The sequence below is a fragment of the Dromaius novaehollandiae genome, chromosome 1, assembly GCF_036370855.1.
Source record: "Dromaius novaehollandiae isolate bDroNov1 chromosome 1, bDroNov1.hap1, whole genome shotgun sequence".
In the NCBI taxonomy this organism is placed as follows: domain Eukaryota; kingdom Metazoa; phylum Chordata; class Aves; order Casuariiformes; family Dromaiidae; genus Dromaius; species Dromaius novaehollandiae.
The window spans coordinates 49,522,772-49,548,297 of NC_088098.1; the positions used below are offsets into that span (position 1 = coordinate 49,522,772).

General features: G+C 40.4%; 1 protein-coding gene across 1 annotated transcript in view; it reads left to right on the forward strand.

Annotated features, from left to right (window-relative positions):
• Positions 1-25,526, forward strand: part of ANO4 (anoctamin 4) — a 225,747-nt gene that overhangs the window by 83,183 nt on the left and 117,038 nt on the right. Inside the window, exon 2 of the mRNA XM_064510676.1 lies at positions 5,252-5,458. Within this exon, the coding sequence (XP_064366746.1) occupies positions 5,389-5,458 (70 nt within the window). The 5' untranslated portion in view covers positions 5,252-5,388. The remainder of the gene's footprint in view (positions 1-5,251; positions 5,459-25,526) is intronic.

The following is a 25,526-nucleotide window of genomic DNA, read 5'->3' on the forward strand; positions in this document are numbered from 1 at the left end:
TAATGGGACATGTGGCAATTTGCACAGGCTGAAGAAAGGGTGCTTAGCTTCTTAAGGTGAACAAATTAGCCCACTTTCTCACTTCCTGTGTGTAAAAGTCAAAAGGAACCAAATATGTAATTTCCCCATTTATACAGTGTACCTCAAAGACTTGTTTTTCTCTTTTTGCCCATGCTTCCAACGTGCTTCCTTATGACCTTGCTTATCTGGACTTTGATGACTGCATGTCTCCCAGAGCTGCCTTACTTCTTGTGGCCCCTCACAATACTACAGCTGAGATCTTCTTCCTCACTCCTTGCTCTGGGCTCCCCTGCACTAGCTCTACTCTGTAAGGGGCCTTGAAGAAAATATCTACCTCAGTCTGCTCTTAAGGCTTTCATATACTGCCAAGGCAGAATAGAAGACACCACATGAAGAGAAAGAGCCCGGGTTATTTCTCTCTGTGAGCACTGATACTCAGGTATTGCCAAACCAAATGGACTTACTGCACCTGTCAGCAGCAGTCTGATATCCCAGAGAAGGTCTGCACAGTAGGTCAGGGCACCTGAGAGTAGTTAAGCACTGTTCGCTAATGGATTGTTTATACAGCTTTGTAACTCCGCATTGCATCCTGATTGTTTATTCATGTCCCTGTTGTCTCTGGCTGGAGAAAGACACACCAAGAAGGAAGCTATAACAATACATCTGTCCCTCCAAGTAGGGCAGAGTGGAATAGAGCTAGGGCAGACCCAGACCTGACGGTGGAGCGCCATCCCACATGGAGAAGCGCGCTCAGTCCCAGCACAGTACGATTTGGATACAGTGCCTTGCCTGCCCCAGTTTTGGCGCTAGAGCCATCCCCACTGGTGCTAGAGTCGCTGCACTATGCTCAGGAAAACAGCCCGTGGGCCAGCTGGACGCAGGTGCTGCTCTGCGCAGAGGTGTGCGGTGCACAGTGCCAGTTACCCAGGGCTGAGACATGAGCAAAGCAGATGCCCTGTCAGACGCCTTGGCAGAGTGATTGCAGAGCAGCACAGGATGTGGTTGTTCATTGCTGCAGCATCTGAAGAGCTGACAAAACAAACCTCACCATCACACAAAACTTTGCAGGCAAATTCTAAGCCATACGCACACTGTGGCATTTTCTACTTTTATTAATTTCTTCCTCCTTTTTCTTCTTTATGTTTGATTTTTATTTCTTCCTGACTTTAAAGTACTTTAGCACTCCACTTTTAATGTTCTCATATGCAGGTTTTATTTTGGAGCATTATAAAATCTGTAGTATCATAAGCATATTACCACTTCATAAGAGGCAAAATATGCTTAACATACAAGAAATGCTGCTGTGAAAAAAATTCCAATATAAAAACATAGCCTGGAGCAATGAGAGTTAGCCAGGAGCAGGATGGAGGCTGAACATCCCTGCTGGGAAACTGCACAGTTGAGAGTGCTTTGTAGGAAGGGGGCAAAGGTGCCTCTCTTGCATGAACCTGCAAGCTCAAACAGAGGCATCAGAGAACAGAAGGGCACAAGAAGAGCTGCTCCTCAGGGAGGCAAGAAGCTTGTATGGGAAAGAGGGCAGACATGTAGGTAAGGAGAGCAAAGGCATGTCAAAATTTGCAAATACAGAAAAGGAATGCTGCTATGTGAAGGAAAAGGAAAGTGACATAAACAATTCCTGAAGGCTCAGCTCTTGTCCAGCTTGGAAACACTAAACTTCTACTTCTCATTCTTACATACTTTGTTTGCAGCTGGCCAGATGCAGCTCACTGCTTACAGCTATTTGGCTGCATGTCAGCACGTTTCAGAGCCCTGTCCAGAAGCTAGTCCTCCTAAATGAGCAGTCAGCCGTGGCTACTGGCCAGCATGTAAGCTTTTCCCCAACCTCTGTGCTGCAGCCCCAGGTTGAAACGCTGCCTATGGTCCATGTTGTGGGCGGTTAAGCCACGGGGAGAGGCAGCAGAGCCTCCTGGTTTATGTATCATCTACAGAGTCAGCCAGAGCACACCAGGGCACTCGTGGCCCAACTACCCAGCCTGCCAAGCCCGTGTGCAAATGACCGTGCTGCAGAGATGGGCGCAGTGGGGGCCACATCACCAGGTGGTTGGCATCTGTCTGGTACGAAGGCTGAAGGCAGGGGAAAACTCCACCAAACAGAGCAAATGGAGAAACCAGTCCGCAGTACACTGTCAGACCACTTGTCTTTCTGGAAATCTTGTGTGGGTACTGTCATGCTGCAAAAAGTATGAGATGTCGCACCATTTTTTCCCATTTGTGACCCACAAACTCCATGATTCAGCATCAGTGTGGATTATTTGCAGTAAGAATTGGGGGAGATTACTCTAGAGTCTGCTTAGCACCAATAGTTCACCAAGTTTTCATCTCCCATAAGCTACACACACTATTCTTAACATCTCTACTTCCCTCCCATTCCTCCTCCCTTTGTCTCTGCTCCTGTGCATGTTATCTGAGGATGTGTTTTCAGAAGCCAGTGCTGCTTTTGAAAGGACTTTCGCCCATGTGAAAACAAGGTAATACCTCAACTTACTGCAATATTACCATCTTACATTTTTACAGATATTTACATCTAGTTTAATAAAAGAAAAGTATATAGGAGAGCAAGATTTAGGCTCTGTCTGGAAAAAGCTGAAATGCTAATTAAACAAGGACACTTTCATCTTTGTCCTGTGCCTGGTTCTCATGTAAATACAAATTTACCTATCCTATACAAGAGAATGTCTTATGAGGACAGATTAACTGCAGTGGCAAATCAGGAGAGTGTGGGGAACTCCAGATGATATTAAAAATATTGGTGTCATATCTTTGGTGTAAAGTGTGGCAATTTTTGTACCCTTTTAAGTTTTAAATATGTCCAAGGAACAATCTATAAAATTTCCAATAAGACTGGCACATTCTTCCTCACATAATTCAGTGTTATCATTTTATAACACACTCAGTGGAAGAAATAAAATGTTGCATATAATTAGAGTCAAATTGTAGATTGAACCTCATGTTGGATGCAGTTAATCTGCAAATTTTGCAGTCCTTAGCAAAAATGATCTGGCTGCAGTATCCTTTATTTTGATGGCTGAAGAAAAGTGCTGCACAAAGAGTTTAGGAAGCTGAGTCACAGCTGCACAACAGTTTATAGGCTTTGCTTTGGGAAAGTCTCTGTGAAGAGTGAAGAAAGTGAAGTGAAGAAGCAATTTACTTGAACCTCAGAGAAATGTAGCAGTCAGTTTACATTTGGAACTGGCTCTTAAAATAGATCACTCCTTTCATGATCAAATAAAAATACAGCCTTATTGAGATCCAACCAATCATTATGTGCCAGTGCCAGGTTTTACATTTAGTGTTGGTAGAATATATATCCTGACTCCCTTGTAAGCTTCAGAGAGATGTTTGCTTTAAATGATACAACACCCAATAGTGATGCTGAAAGAAAACAGTTGTGATTAATTTTGTAATAACTTAGGGATAACTGCACAGCCTTTGGTGCACCATGAACTTCCAGTGACTGCACAAGAAATAAAGGACTCATTTTACAGGTGGCTCTCAGCTCCTCACAGGTTGAAGCCCTTTATGGCTGAGCACTTTGTCCAGAGAAGTGCGTTGCCCAGGTGTACTCACTGTTATTCTGCTCACGTGGATTGTTATGCTGCCTTTCACAGGATGAAGCAACTAAATCAGGTGACTGGGAGTTGGCTTCTGTATTAACGAAGATGTGATTTCAACAGTGCTTGGAAGTAGCCAGCAGTGTCATTAGCCCTATAACTGGGAGAAGGCTCTTGCGGTTATACTTCCTGCAGATCGGCTCTGATGAAGTGCTGCAAAATCAGGCAGAGAGAGTGCAGCTTTGATCCTGAATGCACAAAACCATCTCAAAGGAGAACAATTCTGCACAGCATTCTTTTTTTCATGTGTGCCCCCCCAGTGTTTTCACCATTTGCCTACAGTGGTGGCTCTCTTCCCCTTAGTGATAGGTTATCTACGAAAGTGTACCAAGATGTCAAAGGTTCAAAACCTCTTCCACGGCTTGGAGCCTCATGTTGCATTGATTTTCAGTGGGACTGGAAGACTACAGTCATTAAAGCATTCTTGAATGTTTCAGTGGAGGACCCCTTTCACAAAAATGTACAGTCTAATCCATGATGAATAATGATTGCAAGTAACTGCTCTTTACAGTATATGGGCTTGCAATATGTGCATTCCTAATTTTGGGGGGTCAGCTATTCCCATCTGCTTCTCAGTTTTCCCATTAATATCTGGTTATGTTTTTTAATTTGTTTTTAAAACAAAGAGTGGCTGCTGATGAAAGGAGTAAGACTCGCAGTTATGCTAAGCATAAAGTGGTATCACAGAATTTTCATTCATCTCTCTGTTACCTGAAAAAGATGACCTAATGGTTTTCACCAGAGTATCCTGATAAAGCTGTAGCAGTTGTGTCAATGTTAACATAAAGAAATCAAAATCAGTGTTTTGTACTGTAAGTTAGCATTTCCGTATAAGAATGTAGCATAGACATACAGGAAATACCAACTTTGGGTTTTTTTCCATGGAAAAGTAAGGACTGCTTCCATAACAGACAACAATTTCTATTTAAAAACTAGCTGTGTTATAAGAGACAAAGTTGAGAATTACTTTGATGTGAAAGATAATTTCTAGTGTTGACCTGAGAGAGAAGAGGAAAGACAAAGTTTCACAGGACTGGTCAAAGTGGAATTGTTTTTCCAGCTTAAGGTCATACTATTTTTGCTTGTAGCTTTACTGTTTTCCTAAAAGCAGACATTTATTTTTGCCTTAAAAACTAATCTTCCCGAAGTGTAGCATCTTTTCTGTATGATGAGATTCGATGATCCTTGCGAATGTTCAAAAGAAAAGCATCCATTATTGCCAAGTTTTAGCCCATCAATCAGAAAACTGTCGTTTAATACACTCTGTGGTAGTTACCGCATTAATATCATTCTATATGAGCTCTATGTGTATTTTTTGTAGGAATGGAAGATAATTCTTCCTTGAGGCCAGTAAGGCACTAAACCATGACTGTATATTAATTTAAATATCTATTAGTGTGGCTGGCTCTGATGGCTGCAGCACAGCAGCAGTAAAGATGTTCATGTTTTTCATTTTCATACACAGTTCATGCTTTTATAGCTTTTTTTTTCTTCAAGAAGGCTGTTACAGCTCCATCTTAAACCCTGGCAGTTTTTATATTTTAGTTATTCTGTGCTGGTTTCCTGTATCTAACAGTGCTAATTTTTATTCCTGTCAGGTATAAGTTTATCTATTCATGGGGCTGAAAATCGTGTGCAAATCTGTCAGAGGAGAACTGCAGCAAGCTACCCAGTGTCACAGCATCCGCCTGTGGTTGGGCATCTTTCGCTCCCACGCGTCAGAAGATCAATAAAAATGGAAGCCTCATCTTCTGGATCTAGTATTTCTGCAGTCGTTGGTGGAAAAGCAAAAACTCATCAGCCAGGTAACAGATTTGGCTTGACACCTTTTTCAGTTCTGTTTCTTGTGTGGTGTGCCATGGTGCTATGAAGCTGGTATCAAAAGCATCAGCTCATGCTACCATGGAGATCAATCTATTGGTCAACAGAGCTATAGATTGATGTTTGTTCTGCCTACGTTCGGTATGTTTTGGACAGCTGTAGATTTTCACTGGGAGAAGCAAGATTTGGGACAGCTAGGAATAAAAGTGTAAGTTTAATCATTAAAAAAATAAAACAATCTGTAGTGGTGTTGAAAATGCTAATACGGAGAGTGCTTTGGGCCACTGGTTTTGAATACTGCTCCCTTTATACACGTTCAGTTTTGATAAACCTTGAGCTAATGGTAATGCTCTGAAGGCTACAAGCATCACTATGAAACTCAAGAAATGACACTAACTTTGGTTTTGGACTAAGAATTTGGGACAATTCAGGGTGTAGATCAAAGTCTTATTCCTAGAATGAGAACAAAAACTCTAGATCTGAAGGTGATTTTACGATATATGTCAAGTGGATAACACAATGAAACCTTTTGAAAGAAAGCCAGAATCTCCTGGGAACCATCAAATTCTAATTGACATGATGAATTCATTCCTTGTTATGTTAATTGCCAGAGCTATTTTAGAAGTATCTTTTCTTATAACAGAGGAGAACATTTGTGCTGGCCATGTTCAGACTTTCTTCACGGTGAAAACTGTACTCCAGATTTCTCCCTGGGATGGAGCACGTTAAGGCTGCCCATGAAGCCGGTTTTGTGGCTGCTATAATGAAGGGTCTCTGGACCTTCCAGGTTTGCTGCCCTGGGAAGGACGTGGTGCATCCTGTATGCAGCTGCTGGGGCGCTGCAGGGGCAGACCCCACTTGTGTGAGACAGACAGTTCTGCCTGCAAACCCTTATCATGCTTCCATCACCTCGTGGACCTGGACGTTCCTTGATTTTTGTGAAAGACAAAAATAAAAATTATATATTGTGGGTTGCTATGTAGGTCTATTGCCATGAGTTTCACATACACATACTATTCAGTCACCATAATCTTTACAACATGGATTAATTAAGAATTTACAGTGACTCACAACCATATGATTTTGCTTATATCAGTTCCTCTGTTCACTTCTTGGCCTTCTATTTTTTCAGCTTCTGTGTTTTTTCTTTGAAGTACAGAAATTACTACTACAGCAATGTTGTTGTTGCTAAAGATACATAAACATGACTACAACATGTTAACAGACTGATAAAAAAAACTGCACCACAGTCTGTGAAACAAATATCTTGAACATACACAATAGGTAATATAAACGATGTTCATTGTGAGCTGATATACCTTCTACCTCTATTTGTTGGTAGACTTGGCTTATGTTTTAATACTAAATAATACAAACAACATACATTGGCTTTTGATTGAGAAAATGATTCCTTTTCAGACATACCACAGAGGTTTTCTAAAATGGAGCTCATTAGTAAAAGTGCGAGTGACTTTGGATCACCCTTCTCTGAGGAATTTAAGTTTCAGTAAAGTCATATGAGATAAGTTTTGTTTCTATATCCTGCTCTTTAGACAATAACAGCATGTATGACCTACAGAGAGCATGCTTGGTGGCTTGGTTCAGGGAGACTTTTAGTATCTCGAGCTTCACTGAAGTTAATAGGTGTTAATGGTATCCAGAGCCTTGAAGTCTGCAGAGTTTTATAAATACATTGTGTGATATGAGTTTTATCTTAGCTGTCTTATAGTGTCATTGTTTCATGTGGTACCGGTATGCATTAATGTTCTTATAATTTAGGTCTGATTTTTTTTTCTATATAGAGCACTGAATTTGTCTCTCAGTCTGGGTTAAGTTGCAGCCATTAGGGATGTATGCAGGTAGAGTCTAAAGAAAGATTATCCTCAGGTAACAATAGTAATAAATAGCCCTTGTGAGAGAAAATTTCAATTTAAAATTGAAATGATATGTTTTTCATTCCAATTCAGCCACAAATTAACAGTCATGTGTTCTAACTTCATAAAAGAACTATCCAAATACACGTATTGACCACTGATGATAAGGCCATACATTATAAATAGTTTGGTATTTAAGAATGAAGATGTTCTGACTTACATTAATTACCCAGGTAAAAGATCTTACACTGTTATTTCCCAAGCTATCTTCCTGCTATTGCATACAGTAAATTCCCAGGGATTTTGTTCAGCCCGATTTTAAGTATCTCATACAATTTGGGTTCTTGCTTGAATGCTGTTATGCTGTTATGAAATCAAGTAGGTCTTATGGTTGGAGAAGTTTACATTATATTCAGTCTGAAATTTCCTTTGTCCAGTTAACAATAGTCAGAAAACGAAGATATTCCAGCATGACAGATTGTACAGAAAAGTATTTTGAGGACTTGAAATGGCATTTCTAATTCTTATCAATCAAAGAGGTAGAACCATGGAAAGAAAATTGCCTTGATAAAATGATAGAGTAACAAGTGAGTATATTTTTTCCCTTTGACAGCATACCACTGCTCTTTCTCCATACCACTTTGTTTCCCATTGCCAGTTTTCTTTTTTTTCAGAATGACACCTTTTTTATTATTTATCACTAATTCAGAATGACACCTTTTTTATTATTTATCACTAATTCTGTTTGACTGACAGCTGCTTTCTTTAACTGAAGTTCGCAGACAGCTACACTCTAATGTGGAAGAACTATAGATATTGTTCAGTGTTATTGCACTCCTTTTTAGCTTACTTCTCTATTGGTTTTATTTGCTGTTGGCAAGGTGCCTGAGGCCAATGACTTCTACTGTCACCCTGGGTATTGTGAACAGGGAAAGTGGCTAGTGAGCAGTAAACTGCCGATAGCGTACCTTTATTTTGTAGAAGACATTTGTCCTGTGCAAACTTACAAAGAGGTACTACTCAGCCCCGAGCAGAACAGCAGCTTCTGAGCTCTGATTTCGAACAGATGACAAGGTATCAGATAACTGGAAAAACCAACCAACCAACCAAAAATGGAAATGGAAAGAGGACTGGAAGAAAACTGTTAATAATGGCAATGTCAGTGAAGACTCCTGATGCCTCTGATTACTCACCTGTCTGAGGAAAGTCCCTTGGAGAAAGGAGAAAAGCAAAGACAAATCTCTCAGATGATAAATCTGGATGCAGTGATTTGAACATTGACTTATTAATGTAAATATGCATTCCTTCCAGAGTCATGGAAGGATGGTATTTTAATTTTGGGGGGTAACCTCCAATTTTCATCTCCTAATGCTGGGAGCTGTTGTGGTATAATGTGGCTAATGGGGTACTGAACTACGAAGTACGAGGTTCAAAGCACGTGAGGCAGACCTTGGGCTGGTGTAAACTGTTAAAACTCCCCTGAAGATAGTTGAGGATTGATTTGTCTGCGTTGCACACAGAGAGGCTTATTTTGAAAGTGATGGTAATCAGCATTTAGGTTGTCTGTCAGAGCAGGGGGACCAAGTACTGAACAAGCCTAGAGGTTAAATCCTCTTTCCACTCCATTCCCTCAATGTCAGGATCAGGCAAATCTGAGGACAAAAAAAAATGCTGACCTCACTTTTGACTGCATTGCAGCTTTGTTAAGGAATAAGCAGGACTTTGGTTTCTGGTTTTCTGCCTACCCTTTCTATTCATATTGTATATTCCAAATCAGGGCAATGTTACCTTATTTTTTCCTATTTGTGATGAATTCCTTTATTCTCAGACTCTGAAGAAGTAGTCAAATCTGATTTCTCTAGCAGTTCTTAAATTTGCTAGCTGTGGAGAAATTATTTTGCTCAGCACATCTAAGCAGCAGTAGAGTGAGTTGTTTAATTGCTTCTCTGTGCTCTGGAAACTTCCTAGGTCTTTGCTAGTTGCTAGGCTTGCTCAGAATTGATACCCATTTTGTACTAACAGAGATTCAAAAGTTCCCCAGCAACATTTTCTTTCTCTTTGCTTGCTATAAAGGTCTCTGGGTAAACCTTAGTACAGATACATAACTATGTAACTGTAACCAGGAAAAAAAAAAGGTAACCATGTAATGTTATGTAATACATTATGTGTTGCTTCAAATTCCAGCATGTACCTAGACACAATTCTTCAGTGTCAGAATACACTCTGTGAATTACAGATTTGAAGCAGTATTTGGTATGTTCAGAACTTCTCCCAATGTATCGTGTGTACCTTCTATTACTTCTGACTGAAAAACACATAAGTCCGTGCAGTATGCATCAATACTTTTTGAGGTGTATATAGAAGTGCATATATAATAATGTAGATATGCCTTTATATCAATTATAGAAATAGAGATATGTGTGCAATCTGCACTTCCATAAGGAAGGATTCTCTTTGGAATCAGTTTATTTCAGAATTTAGTAAATATGTAAAGAGACTTCAGTTAAAAAAAATCGTAAATTTGTTCTAGAGATTTCTGCCTTCAGTAGTTTACTGTTCAAAAAGATCTTCAAAGCCAAAGTGTGTTTTGGAATGGAGATTACTTGCTACCTGAAATAACATAAGCATATCCACGATGTTTGAAAGAGCTTTTTGTTCGAAGACAAGGAAGCCCCTGCTGAAATTCCTGGTTTCTGGCATTCAGATGGAAGTCTAGTGCAGTCATTGGAATTCAGCAAGAATCTTTTTCCTCAGACTCTTGCCTTTGCTTGCAAATAGAACCTGATGGAGAAGTGATAGAAGTTAAAGGCAGATGTATGTTGCCTTGGGCATGCTTTTCTTGATTTCAAAGATCCTCTTTTTTATTGCATTTCAAACTGTGTAATTTTTCTTGATGCATGCAGTTGTGGGGCATGAAATAAGAAAGAAGGTAGCGGTGTAGGACAGCAGAACAACTGATTTAGGAGACTGGGAAAAATGCAGTCCTTGCAACTGTGTCAGTCAAAATTAAAGCAAAAAAGGAAATGTATGTTTAATGAGCTTAGTCATGACTTAATGAACTTTGAATCATCAAGGAAGCTAGAACCGAGTGAGTTCTTTACAACCGATAATTTACTGTGCAAAAGATATCCTTTTCTCTTCACAAAATGTCTGTGCATGTATTTGTCAGCATTCCTGATCATTCACATTTGGTTGTGAATGTTCTTCAGAAGATCTGTGTTAATTCGATGCAATTTGTTGGTTAAATCACATTCTCTTTTCTTTGTTGAGTGGCAGGACCTCTGGCATATAGCCCTCTTAAATTAAAAGAATAAATTCCTGTAAATTCCACCAGAAAGCTCCATCACGCAAATATCCTTGACAGCAAATGCAAGCAGGATGTGGGAACAGCTGATGTCAAATCACCTGAAAATTTGAACTCACGCTGAGAGAAGTGTTATTATTAACGTTATTAGAAATGAATTCTTTTTTTCAGTATGCCTTCTACCAGGTGTATATAGAAATTCCTCTCATCTGGAATGAAGCATGGAAAAAGCAAGCAAATTTCAAAGAAGTCTAACTTTCCCTTCATTAAACTAATTTGTGCATTACATAAAATACATGTTTACAAGAAATGTCCATGTGCAGAACTGTCTTGACTGATGGCAAAGAGAATGCCCTGGATACTTTCCTCTTCTCTTTATCTGCAGCCTGCGTTCAATACAATGCAAGGTTTATGCACCCGACAAACTCTCTCAGCTGTACCTTAAGCCTGAGCTGGAAATACCTCCCTGCTGAACACAGAGATAGTTCACTGCCCTGAATATTCGTGCTCGGCAGCCTCTGCTGAAGCTCCCAACAGCGAGAACAGTTTGTGTCAATTACAGTGAGGAGCTTCTGTCGCTGGGCTGAGTGACAGGTCGCCACATGGCGATTAGGTGCTATTTGAACGTAAGAGTTGAACTTGTTAGTGGATGATGCAGCATCTGAAATCTCTCACTTCGCTTAGTCTTTCAGGCCATTTCACTCTTCACTTTACTTTCCTAGGGCAAAGGCCACTTTGAAAATTCCTGTTCCCTAAACTCTCCTAAAATATTCATTCTAGTGATTTGGAGAACAGTTTTGCAAACAGCACATTCAGAAAAAGCTGGAGGATAAAACTTGGTTTTCAGCGCTAACTTTCTTGTGTCGCTTAAACCGATCTGACTTAGGCAGAAATTGCATTTGTCTGTGTGGATTTGTGCTGCACCAGACACAGAGATACTGATCCTACCTGGGACCTGCGCCTGCCCTCAGTAAGAGCCTTCAAAAATAATATTAATAATTTTAAGTGGTGTCTTTAAGCGTGTTCTACTTTTCTGGGGAGTATGTATTTTTAAACTCATCTCTTTTCAAAGACTATTTTATTTCCCTTCCTGCTTTGATCAGTCTCCTATTTGCTGTTGTAAAATGATCTTCCATTCACTCTCGCAATCAATTATGTATGGTTATGTTAAAATCAGTACAGCTCACCCTCAGATTTCAGCTTTTGTAGCTGTTGTTAGTTACAGCATGTCCTCAGCTGGAGAAGGCTGGCCGGCTCCCGTCTCTCTGCTTGTCCTGGACCGTTTTACCCTTAGAGAGTTTCCTTTCAAAAGGAAACATGTATGAAGGAGGAACGGGCAGCCAGATGCGTCTTAGCACCAAACACAGGGAATATTGCTAATCCCAAGGCAAGGTCAAAATGTTGTAAGACCAGTGTATCATAATTGTCATAAGAGAGCTGAAAATATTTTTTGCCTGAGCTTTTTCTGAAGAAAATAGAGAATAGATATAAAATTCTGCAATGTTTCTGAGAAAGTAATGACCCACTTCATTTAAAAAGAAATAGCTCATCATTCAGGAAGCAATCAGGCAGACCTTGAATAATCGGTCATTATGTTCTTGTAATGCTTGACTGGAAAATGTGGCTTTTTCTTAGCTATATGGTTCTTACTTAAAGGGAGCTTGGTGTTATGTAAGCCTCTGTTTCTAATATAAAATATGTTTCTTATATTTTGCAGAAATCTTCTTGCAGGTAGACTGTTAAAAGACAGGACAAACTAGCTTCTGCTCTGGCAGAGATTTTTTTTATGATCAGAAAAGAGCTTTGACTGCAGCATGGCTGTACTGTGTTATTCATTTCCATGTCAGATTTGTTCCAGTCCAAAAGACAGCAAACACTCCTTCCTAACCCCTAGCCTAGTGGTTCATCCTGAAATCTCTAAATTAAGATGTGACCTTTCTTTACAACTCAGAAAAAGATATTTCTGCTTGGGGTAGTAGATAGCATATAAATAAGTGCACCTATATATCAGAACCCACCAAAATTTCCTAATGGTGCAATGTACTTGGTCAGCAAGCCCAAAAGAATTGTATGAAAATCAGCACCATAGCTTACAGCAGAAATAAGAGGAGCAGCAAAGCAAAGGTGTTATCATTTTTGGTCTGTTCCTTGTCCCAAAAGAGAAGCCCCTTTTGGACCTGCAGACTGTTACCGTTTGCTGTGCCTTCAATGGCCAGATTCATTCTCACCACTGCTCACCTCCCTGTAGCAGTTTTTACAGCACGAAGCTGTGCTGCGTCTCAGGAAAGCAGATGTTTTCTCTTTGCATCCTGGATAACTCCACAGAAGCACAGTATTTGCCAGTTATGTCCTTGGGATACACAGTTCTGTACCATCCTGTGCTTTAGTGGCTCCACAGACCAAAAAAGATTTGCATTTTTTGAGATCTTCATTATTGATAACATTCAGGGTACTTAAAATAGAAAAGATGGGGAGGTAGCACTGCACTTTAATGCCTTATTTAGGGCCCTACTTTAGGAAAGCATCTAGCAGAGGAAAGGAATTTAGCACCTGTTAGATGAAGGATATGAAGGAGTAACTTGAATTTGGATGAAACTAGAAGGTTTCTGAGGGCCATCAAAATTGCACATACTTCAAAGTCCCCTCGTGCTGCCAGAATGCCTGAAAATGACACAAACTCACCAGTAGACCCTTGTCATTCAGGCTGTGTCCTACCACTTGCTAAGGAGGAGTCCCTGCTTAGCCCCAGTTACTGAAAATAATCTCTTTGGACAGGCAACCTGTGTGAACAGCTCCAGAATTAGTCCATAAATCTTAACAGAGAAGTTCTCTATTTCCCCTTGGCTATGCTTGGCAATTATATTGGGTTGCAAGGCTTTACAAGAAAGGCTGAGCATACCAGTTTTAGGGGTGGGACTCCTGCTTATGAGGTACTCTTGAAGGCAAAGTGTAAAAATCTGAGAAAGAATGTTTTTACAAAATAAAAATATGAATAATGTGATTGTAATAGAAGTGCAGTAAAGAAAGGAAACCACTGTTGCACCTACCAATACTTCAGACTAACTCCAGGAAGAGGTCTCCCTCTCTATCATTCAGCTACAGGACCGTCAAGGCATAGGACTCTTACCCAGCCTCATTTCTGGGGGCCCAGTTTTCATGCAGGCTTTTACCTAAGCTTTGCCTTTCCTGTGAGCTAGGAGATAAATATGTACTTCTACACTAAAACCTTCCTGGGGTTCTGTTGTCATGGACCCTACTTTCTCCCTTGCCTGCCTTCCTCAGCTCCAGTTTGTAACTGAACCAAGATATTTATCTTAACTTCTCCCTGGTTACGTCTTCACTCACACAAATATCTGGTGGGCTAGGACCATCTCCTGTCCATATGATAAAGCAGGGTAGGATTCACTGCTCCATGTTTAATTTCTGTACAGGGAAGTGTATTTTCATATAAGCATGTTTTCCTATGTATAAGTAAATATATATATGATCACACCCAGAGGTTAAGAAGAATAATGGGAGGAGTCAGTATAATAGCTCTTGGTTGAGACTGAATACTAAAGTAAGAAACACTTTGGAGTGACAGTAAATTTCTGGGCTTTGTGATCGTCATCTAGATGCTAGGAGTTGCCATGACACTGCAGCTGAGGAAGAGGCTCACTATTTCGTAAAGGCTGAACTGCATCAAAACCAAGTATGTAAAGGGGTGAGGGAGGAATACAATGGCTACTGTTGAGCTTAGAAGTGGTGACGAGCATAAGATCAACAGATCTGTGGAGGACAGATTTGTGGAGGAAAGAGTCATTGATAGCCGTTAATCATGGTGGTCTAGATGAAACCTTCCATTCCAGAAGTCTCTAAGAAGGGACAGATTGGGGGTGAGCTGGGTGTCCTTACCTCCTTCTTATTCCTTTTGCCTAGATACCTGCTGTCAGAAACAGGATGCTGGGCTAGATGGACCTCTGTCTTGGTATCGTACATCTCGGATAACCATTTTCCCATTCCTATGCTATGTTCATTCCTCAGTGGTCTCAGGATAGCTGAAGCTCCTGGAATAGTTTAGCTGCTGGTGTTTTCTGCAGGATGTGTTCAGATTTGAAGGCAGTAATAGGTTATGATATAATGTTAGTGTGTATAATTGGTTGTTACATTAAAATCCAGCTGGAAGAGCAGTCTGGTATCTTGTAAAAGCTATTGTGATATCCCATGTTATAATAAAGTAATTCTTTGGTGCCCTGAAGTTATCTGTTAGGTCATGCCTCTTATCCCCATGCAGCCAGCTTTTTTGCTTGTCTCATCAGTAAACTGCTGACTTTAAACCTGGGCAAGCTTTAATAATAATAAATGGATTATTCAGAAAATGTTCTCTCCCCCTCCTCTTCCCAGATTATCTGCTGACAAGTCCTAATATTGGTAAATGGTAACTGGAGGGATTTATCATTCACAAGGAGTTAGACTTTCCAAACATAAACAAATGTTTGAACATATGTGATAGTCATCATTGATAATTATGTTTTTATATGTGCACTCACAGTGTAAGAAGAAAGAGTCAAAACTAAAACACAATCAATTCTACTGTCATTTTTATATAAATAAGAGTAACAGGAAATGAGCTGAATTGTTCAGTCCACGTGCAGAACTGTCTCTGCGTAGCTATGCGCTATGGCTTTGTGCCATTTGCAGATCGTCTCCTGTGGATTCCTGTCCCAGGCATTGTGGCACCTAAAAAGACCTTTGTTCTTGGTAGGTGAGCACACACTTAGGTGCCTTGTCTCTGTATATCATCAGTGAAGAGAAGTGATTCTAGGGGATAATTCAAAGGGCTCATGTGAGACACTGTCCCTTCATTGATTTTGTAAAGATCTGTACAAAGGGCCTGGATCTAAGGATCCAGGAACTTGGAAATATTGGCCATAGAATTACATGACACACCGTTCTTGGGGGTTCTGTGTGGATATTTGGGTCCTTTCAACTTTCAGATCCTGAGGCTTTGTCCGAGGGAAATGAAGAAGGAAGAAGGGTTGTGTGCTTCTGCACAACGATTTGAGCGCTTGTCCACACGGGAGACCTGGAGCCTCGGCTCTCTTTAGCTGTAGTCGCACTGCTTAGGGGATTGCTCTTATTGCTAGGAGAGAGGCAGGTGTTGGGTTTGACCATTCGCGTGCCCACAGTTCGTTCTGCGCGGTGGTAGAATTAGAAATGCAAGAATTAACAGCCAGTAGGACCCTATCTCTATAGACTGGTGCTTAGGTTACTTCATCAGGAGGAGAGATTTTTAGGAAAGGGGTATTCGTCCATTTTATCTATGGCTATCTATGGAAAAGGCATACACGATACTTCTGAGAGCTAGAGAGACCAAAATTTAGGACTCTCCACTTCCATGTAGTTAATTGGCTGGGTGGACTTCTCTGCATCTGATGCCAGCCAGGGTGTAAAAGGAGGGGAGAAGGGACACCGTAAATCTTAAGAATACCTTAGGCTGAGATAATTTGGTAATATTATGTGTTTAAAAATCTCCTCCTCTACTGCTGTTTCTGGAAGGTAAGCAAAGAGTTTGTATTAACATACTTAAACATATGTCATACCTCACAGTGTACTTCAATACAAAGGGAAGCTATTTTAAAATTGCCTTTCAAAAATAATTCCCATATAGTTATTACAATACTCTTGATAGGGCCATGCCCAGAAAGCCAGTTGTAACACAGGTTCTTCATGCTAAACAAATGATTTAGCTTTGGAATTTCCTTTTTTTCCTGATGTCCATTGGACTTTCCTATGGAAAATGAAGTAGCCCTATGTATTTATTCCAGTTGCTTTTAGAGCATCGTTGAAATTAACAGGGTATTTTTGTGGTTTTTTTTCACAGAGCACTCTGTCACTTTTGCTGCAGACATGTTATTTAATCCATAATCAGTGAAAAAAACCACTAGGAGAAATGACCTTTTCTGCATAATGGAAGATTTGTTTATCTATGCTGAACAGTGACAGAATATACTCTGTTTGTAAGGTAATCGGTAAACCAGTTAAGGCTCTCAAAAGTTATCCAAGTGCCTAAATATTTATGGATATATATGGCAGTCTGCCCAGTCAGAGGTTTTCCAAAGGTCTGCAAATATTTTCGTAGGGCACCCAATGTTGTTTGTCATGGAAATATATTGTGTATTAACACTGTTGTGACAGAGTACCTTGACTTAAATCAAAAGACTCTAAAGACTTTTCTTTCAATATGTATCATTACCTATTATTTATAATTCTTGCAGAACTGTGGGTGTGCTTTGTAGATAGATGGACGGCAGATCCTGTGACCTACATAAGTAAAAATAAATACCTCAAATTAGGGAAGACTGCATAAACAGTTTAAAAGCCCTTTAAGATGCTCCCAGTTTGTCACTGCAGTTGCATGTGTGCTGACACTGCCACACAGAAACCACTGCAGATGTGGCAGGCGGCTGCTCTTACCCTGACATGTTGCACTGTCTTAAATATATGGATATGTCAACAAGTTCACTTCTGCCAGAAAGAGGGAAGTAAACATGTGGGTTTTTTCTGTCCTCCCCAATGCCACCTGCAAGAGGGACTCAAGACTGGAAACAAGCATCAAAATGAAAGATAAGGGGAACTTAACCCCCTTTGTAGAAATCTGAAATCTTGTTCCAGAAAGAAGCCAAGTGCTGGGCTGGGGGACCAGAGAGCTGTGGGAGAAAACAGAGCCTTTTTCTTCTGTGCAAGAAAGAGGTGGCTCATGGCAAGACACAGGACGCGTAACCATTTCCACCCCACGCTCCGAGAAGGTACCTGTGAGAGAAGACATGCAGCCTTTTGCTGACTTCAGTGAGGCTTTTGGTGGGAAGCCCTGCAGGTGTAAGGGAGCTGCCCTCTTGGGTGAGTATATTTGCCCCGGCCTCGCTGGTGCGCTCAGCTGGAAGCGAGGCCTCAGGAGTGAGGGGGGATTGCATTAGGAGCGAGGTCTGCAGGAGGGGATGGGAGCACGGCTCGCTGGCGTTACCACCCTGCAGCTTGCAGAGCACCACTGCTAACCTCGTCGTCCAAAAGATCTTGCGACATTTCCAAGCTTTTTTTTTAAATCCCTGCGGGGGGCAAATATTTGCTGATAGAACATTGCAATCCTTTTTCTGTTTTGTTCCTCACCTCCCACTGTATGATAGAGGATTTCATATTGAAAACAATCTGAAATTCTCTTTGAGCAATGTAGCCAAACCAGATCCCTTTTAAAAGATTTTTTGTGAAACATGCTAGCTTTCCACCTAACGATACATAATTAGTTCTCACTGAACCACTCCTCTTAGGCCAGCACAGTGCTAATCTTGTCTTGCTAGCAAGATGCGCGTATATATGTGTACATATATATATATATACACATGCACACATACACACACATGTATATATATACATAGTCTAGGACTCAGAGAACAGCTTCCTTTTCCTGAGGAAATGATTGAACCAATATGCTCATCATTCAGTTATCTGAGGTGTGTTTTCCGTTACAGGCACGGGATGCTGGGAAGACCCACTGCAGAGAACATTTTGCTTCCTATCAGAGGAAATATAATGCCAGAATCGAGATCAGTAAAGCTATTGATTTCACGTGTGTGTAACTCTGACTGAGATGTCTAGAAAACAGCTTAAACAATTTCCATTTCCAATTGCCTAGCTCTCGCAGTGAGAAGCCAGTAGAAGATGTGCCTGCAAGGGTGGTGCTTTGCCCCATGCTGACCTGGGGTTGCCTTGAGTGAAAAGGGCACCATGCACGCAGCTTTCTGCTTGCTTTAAGGAAGATCCTCTGGCGAGAAGGTGCAACTTCTCTGTAGAAACTACAGGTAGTACTTAATGAAGCAGAATAAAATTGCCAGTGTTAGAATTATCTTTGCTCTTGCTAAATAGAGTCCAGCTGGTGGTAGGTGGCCCTGTGAGAGGAGCATCTCCCCACATGGCTTCCTAGTTAGTTGCCACTCGTATTCCACTTCCAGGCTGAAGTACAACCTTGGTGAAGGTGCATGTTTGCTGCCAAAATGATAAAAAACTCTCAGCTCACTGAATGGAAAGAAGTCACTGGCGAGATGCCTCTTCAGAGAAATTCTTTGAAGCTGTAATTTTTTTTTCTCTGCAGAAGCTTCTACAGCTGCAGAGAAAACATTTGTTTCACTTGCCTAGTTAATTGGAATTGAGGGGGGGCAAAGAAGAAAGACTGTGATTACAGAAAGCAGGAGAGTTAAATATTTCTACTCCAATCAACGACTGGAAGCTAAGTGCAAAATTCTTCAAGAAGCCCTGACTGCCACAGTGAATTACAAAAATCAGCTCTGTTCTTACACATCCATTCAAAATTAGTGAGATTTATTACATAAATGTGAACACTTTATTATGTATTAAGCAGTAGCAGCGCTTGCTCTATCAACCTATTTATATGCTCTCTATATTTGGTGCCGGATACTGAAAATAACGTGCATGTTTCTATGTACGCAAGTGCTCATGCTCAATTTCAGACCACAATATGCACATAAGCATCTACAAACAGGATTTTCACACCACAACATGTGTAAAAATGCACAGACTTTGAAAATCTGTCTTCGAATGTATACTGTGCAAGAAAATAGTCTTTTGCTTGTGAAGTCCACATCTGAAATGTTACTTGTGATACTTGGATAGATGTGAGGAGCAACAAGGCCCTCATGCAGTAAAGTACTTGAATATATTCTTAATTTTAAGCCTATAGAAAATCTCTGTCATTGCAGTAGGAAGGAGCTGGCTTAATGTTAGCACCATAATTAGTACCTTGCCACGTAATTCCCTTATCTGATACATATGATCATTTTATTATTTAGAAGAAATTAAAATTCCAGTTTAGCACAAACCATCTCATTCAGCCTCTAAAATTGAAATGTCTTTTTAAAAATTTGAGTTGTTTTCCTAACCGAATTAGCAGAGTCTTTTCAAAACAAATAAAGGAAATAGTATGGTACTTTATGCACTACTTTATGCATAAAGAGTACATCAGAGTGAATGCCATGAGCTGATTTAAAATGGACTAAAATGTCACAGTGAACTGAGGAAAAAATCTCAAATTGTTCTTTTAATAAAATCACTGAAAGTTTGGTAAATCTAATATTCACCAATATTCACTTTTACATGTGTTTATTTCTAATGTTGCTAGGGAGAAAAGGTCTTTACCTCCCAGCCTCCCAGGCAATATCTCTTAGGGTTTAGTCAGTGGGATCTACCACCGAGAAGGCATGAATCAGCAAGAGACACCTCACAGCTGCTGAAGCAAGGAGATGCTAAAGCAAGGCTACTGATCCCCTTATAGCAACAGTGGCACTGGATAGTATCCAGATTTGTTACATTGGAGAACTATGGTAAAATCCAGAAAAAAAAATGGACATGGGGCAGAACATTGTACCTTTTCCAAATATCTGCTGGTCTAACAACTGCATTTCCCCGACAAATCAGAAGTCATTAATTTGGCCATTCCCCTGCCCCCCATTATATAGGAGTTTTCTCCCTCAACAAAAAAAATGTGGCATTCCCTCCCACAAAGTGGGTGCTAAGGGAGAGAGAGGACAGTAAGAGGGAACCTGCCTTGATTCAACTCTGTTCGTTGACACTGCGAAGAATATGGGAGAGGGAAGCTTTCCTGTAACCACTTACTTAGAAGCTATTAGTCATTGGCAGATACTTTTCTTGGTCTCCTTGTTTTGGTAAAGACCAGCCTGTGATTACATGTGTGTTAAATCACAGATGTCTGGTAGAAGATGATGTCTCTGATTTTGAGTGAAATCAGACTGGATGATATTGTTGGTCTGATAGTTGTGCCATGAACCCAAGTATTAAGGCTACTGTGAAACACAGGAGCACATGAGACTGTTGTTTGTGTCCATACTGAAATGCTGGAAGCTCTTTGTGCTGAAATGGGGCAAATACAGGAGAGAAAATTCTGAACTCATTGAAAAAAGTAGCAAAATTTCTCTTGTCTTTATAGGTTGTTTTAGGTTGGACAACAGTCTGGTTTAGGTTGGACATTTTATGGACACCTCCTGGCCAGTATTTTTCATTAATTAAAAAAAAAGTGACTTTAGAATTAAATGCATAAATTCTTTGGCAGCTGCATTTTATTAATAGGCCTGTTTGTTAGATATATGTTTGATATCAGCAGTTCAGGACTTTCATTGCTGGCTGGTCTTTGTTCTAAATCTTCGGCACCTGAGCTGACGCCATTTGCAGACCACTTTGGGCAGAATCTCTTTTGCCCTCTCACTGCATTTGCCTCATTGGCATTAGTAGGATATTATAGCCTGAGCCCCTTGGTTGATGGGATGATCTGCTGCTGAGAGGGTGTTTGTGAGAGCGGCTTTGGCTCTCACTGCCTCCCTCCCCAGCCCAATGGCTCAGGTCTGTCGGAGATGCTGCAGGGGTCCGCCGCCTTCATGTCTTCCGAGCAGCGATGACTTGGGTGTGACAAGGAAGCAGAAGGTATTTATATTTGTCGGTGTTGTTGTTATTTGGTTTTAACCAGGGTTCAAATGACAGAGTTCAAAAGACAAGTTGGCTGATTTGAGGATTCAAATATGTGTATGTTAAGAAGTGACAGTTGCATATTTAACAAGAAACTGAATGATATCAGTGACAAAGCTGTTGAAATGAATTGCTGTCTATTGCTTGCTTCTCTACCTCTGTCTTGTTGTTGTTAAGTCTCTTCCAGCAGCTGCAGTATTTTCCTTAGTCCCCAGAAGTCTCTTTTGGGGCAATTCTGAGACTCCCACTTTTGAGGCCATCTGCAGATTTCCCTAGGCTGCTATTACATGAATAATCAGCCGTCTCGCTTAAGAAATTCTCTTTGTTCTACATCATTAAATGCTGACTCCTGCTGCTGCTATGACAGATCATGTTACAGGAATCTATAAGGGAGATTGAATCTGATGTTAACAGTGAGTCTTTTCTGTGGAACAAAAGAATACACTGGGGCAAACATGAGACAATTTAAATTTATAATATTTTAACACTGGGAAATAAAAAAGACCCAAGCTGGTATATACTCATTTAGAGACCTGTATTTCTGGAAAAAAATGAAGCATGGACTTTAAAGTAGCATTGAGTAATTTTGTGCCCGGGAATATAATTTGTAACTACTTTCATTAAGGCACTGGTGAGGTAGTCACTTTGTGGACAAAGGAAAAAAAAGAGGCTGAAAAAGCTACAATGGGTTAGGAAGGAATTCAGAAGAAAACTGGCTTGTTCTAGATAGACTGCAGAGGAAAGGAAATTGCTTCCATCAAAAGCAGGAATGATGGCCAATAGTGAAGGTACAGTAATAGACTAAATGACCTGATGGTTTGTTCTTCTACCATGACTTATTTGTTCTGAAGTCCCATCTTAGTATCTCCCTGACCACTGCAACTCTCTGCTAACCCTGTGTACTCCTTACTCAAGAGCATCACTTCTAATAGATGCATTTGCAGAAGGTCGGGTTTTGCTGCCGTTCTTCGGAAACCTGCCATATGCCCAGTCTCTCCCTCTTTGTCTTTGGCTGCCTTGTAGCACCCTGTAGCCAGCAGTTTAAGCCCATGTGCCCAGTACATTTTCTGGCTATGGGCCTACATGGAAAGGGTGTGTTTTCATAACTTTCTACTTTCTTTGTTCACGTGAAAGAACATTGCATCTTGAAAAACGGGCAAATCTTGTGCCTGCTTATGTGTGCAAATAGATTTGAAACTGTGACCTGCTAGCCTATCTTTTTATTTATAAAGTGCTGCGTTCTGCAGTGCTCTCACACTGACATCACAGCAACCGTTACATATCCTCGAGACCCCCTTCAAAACATACTGCAGTACTGGAGCTCTTCCTAGACCATGGTATGCCATCACCTTGGCATAAGAGACCTTATGGCGTCCTGTGGCTGAAATATGCTGTCCATGCTCTTTTGTTCCTAGCGGTTGTTTTCTGTCTTGCACTTAATTTGTGTTTGGTGTGTTGGTGTGTTTTATTTTAGCCCAGCTGTTACTGTAGTCCTGTGTCATTTGTAACAGTGTCTCTTGTCTGTTTTCACATTTTGGAGTTAGTTTTGTAGGTGGCACGGTGAGGGGGTGCTCATGGCATGGTGGCAGGTGTGTGTCTGAATGAGGAATTCAGCAGTGGTGGCTATCAATCTACTAACAGCAGAAAGTGTTGTCATTTTGTTCTATTTAGTTTTAAATCTGTTGAGTCTATACTATGTCTAAAGCTGCTTGTTTTGAAGAAAAAATTATTCTGTTGGGGAAAGAAAAAAATCTAGGCAGTTTTTTCCCGTGTGTATATTCCCTGAAACCTGAAAGCCCCTTGGCTGCATTTTCTGCTGCACTGTCACAAACCCCATCAATCTCTTCAATTTCTTCAGAAGGAAGAGAGGATTTGCAGGGTAACCGGTTGGAAACGCAAATATGGATAACACCAGACGTACAGAAGACAGATGTGGACTTTTCAGAAATTCTTAATGCAATACAAGAAAGTAAGTTATTTGTTGGATATAAAGTTGAGTATATAGTAGAAGAGTCGACTGAGACACATTGAAATTATAACTGAAGGAACATACAAACTGGCAAACTGAATGTTGAGTATGCATTACTAAAATATATGAGAGAGTTCAGTGGTTTATTGAAAGCCAGTAAGAAATCTTTCACTAACATGCAAATCATAGTAAGATTTGAATTATTGTATACCTAAGGATTTCCATAGTAAATATTTCCCATGCAGGAGTAGCCAGAAATATTAAGATTCCCATTACTTTAATCCGTTCTTGACATTCTTGAATGGCGGGTTGAACGAGCAATGCCGTGTAGGTGCAGCACTCTGGGGCCTAAGGCTGGATTTGAAGCTCCAGCAGTTTCAAGGTATTGGGGTATATTCACATTTCTGCAGCGCCAATGAGGCTGACACACTTATATTCATTGGAGATTATTTGGCATTTATAAGGGAACAGAAGCCAAGTCAGCAGAGCTCTGGGTGAGCTGTGCTGTTGGGAAAGAGGTAACTTTGGGGATCAGAAGTGATAAGCATGTCACCTGGTGGTCTGCATATCTTAGTGTGTGTAGCGATCTCTTTCCACATGTAATATGCTGTGGTCTGTGAATTAAGTGGCCCACCCTTTCAAGTGCAACTGCAGAAAGATCTCAAGACTTGAGCTAGAAATAATTCTAGTCGTCACCAAAGGCTGAATAAACCCCCCCCCCTCAAGCCCCCTCCCAGTCAAAAAGGCTGAGGCAACTCTTGAATCCAAAAGAATTTCAGTGGAAATTTTCCAAAATAGAGTGGAAACTGTTATTCAGGACAAGAATCCAAATGCATGGCCTGATGATGTTGCTAGATTGAAAGCTGCCTGGTTTCCCTCTTCTCCAGTTTTATTTTAAATTGTTTTTTTTTGTTTGTTTTTTGGGGTTTTTTTTGTGGAGTAATTTTCTAAAGCAAGAAACAGTAACTTATATTTTTGAATTCTAAAAGAATGTCTAAAAGCCCATGCTCCTGAGTTTTGCCATAAGAATCAGGGAACATAGAGCTTTATGGTCAGGTTGTTTGGTGGTGGTATTAGTTTAGGGGTGGGAGGAATGCTCTCAGGTTAGTACCATGACAATGGTAATTGTCTGAAAATGAATTATCTGATTATTCAAAGTGTAGGCTTAGGATGAACTCTGTTTTGTAACTTTAAAAGCTTTTCCCATCAGGAAACCTTAATATGCGATTTTCCTCACCCTCTTGCTGCTAATGTATCACAGCCCAAGCGTAGGCCTGGCAGCAGCTGGGATGTGCATTGGAGAGGCTGAAAAGACTTCTGTCCTCCCACGAGGACAAGCAAATTTCGGTTGGGAAGAGACTGCATCTGAATACAGGAAACTCTTCTTTTCAAGCGTGAGGCTGAGCAGAACAAAAATGGATGGCTTGATTCAAACAAATTAGATGTCAAGATTAGATTTATTAACAGTGATCCTCTGAAGCAGGCTTCTTGACTTCCCTTGGTACTGTGCCTTGCTTCAATATTGTGCTCTTTGATTATAACCTTGTACTGAATAACCCCAAATTTCAATCAACAGGATACAGAAATCCATTATACCTTATAATTTACTTATAACTTCAAATTTATAACTTCTAGATAAAACCAATAGTTTCTTTTAAAATTATCTCATTTTTCTGTGGCCGCAAAAAGGGATTCATCTGACTTGAACGTAGAGGTTTGTGATGAAGATGTCAACATTTGAATTAATTTTCTAAGCTCCCTTTACAGACAATAGAAAGTAATAAGCATGTCCAGAGCCCAGTTTGTCTCATTTTAAAGAAGGTGGCTAAAATAGATTAGATGAATTGCAACTTGAAAGTGGCTATTTCTCTCCATTGCCTATAGATGGAATTTAAAGAGAACAGCTCAGCTGAAACACTACCATAGGTAAGACACAAACATCTGCACTCTGGATGTGCAAATGTGGAGGAATCCTACCCAAAGTAAAGCAAATGTTTGCGAGTGATTAACAGATGTGTGTTGAATAGAAGTAGCTTTCCCAATTGTTTTATCAGTTCGAATATCATTTCAAAACTAAATGATGACAAAGAGTCTTTTAAGAATTAACATTTTGATTTATAGGTGATGATTTTAGAGTTGTCTGAGAAGGCAACCTTGGCAACCTTGGAGACAGTGTTTTTTCTTATCCAGAACAGACACAGTCGCTGTTGGAAAGTTACCTTCTGTGCTTTTCAGCTACCTTCCCATTCAGAAAAGTGCCATGGCTGTACAACACAGCTCGCAAAGGCTTGTTATGCATCTAAGGGTGTTTCTTGTCACCTGCAGTCTGATGTGAGTAGCAAATAATTAGGACAAAACATGCTTAAGTATTCTTTTTG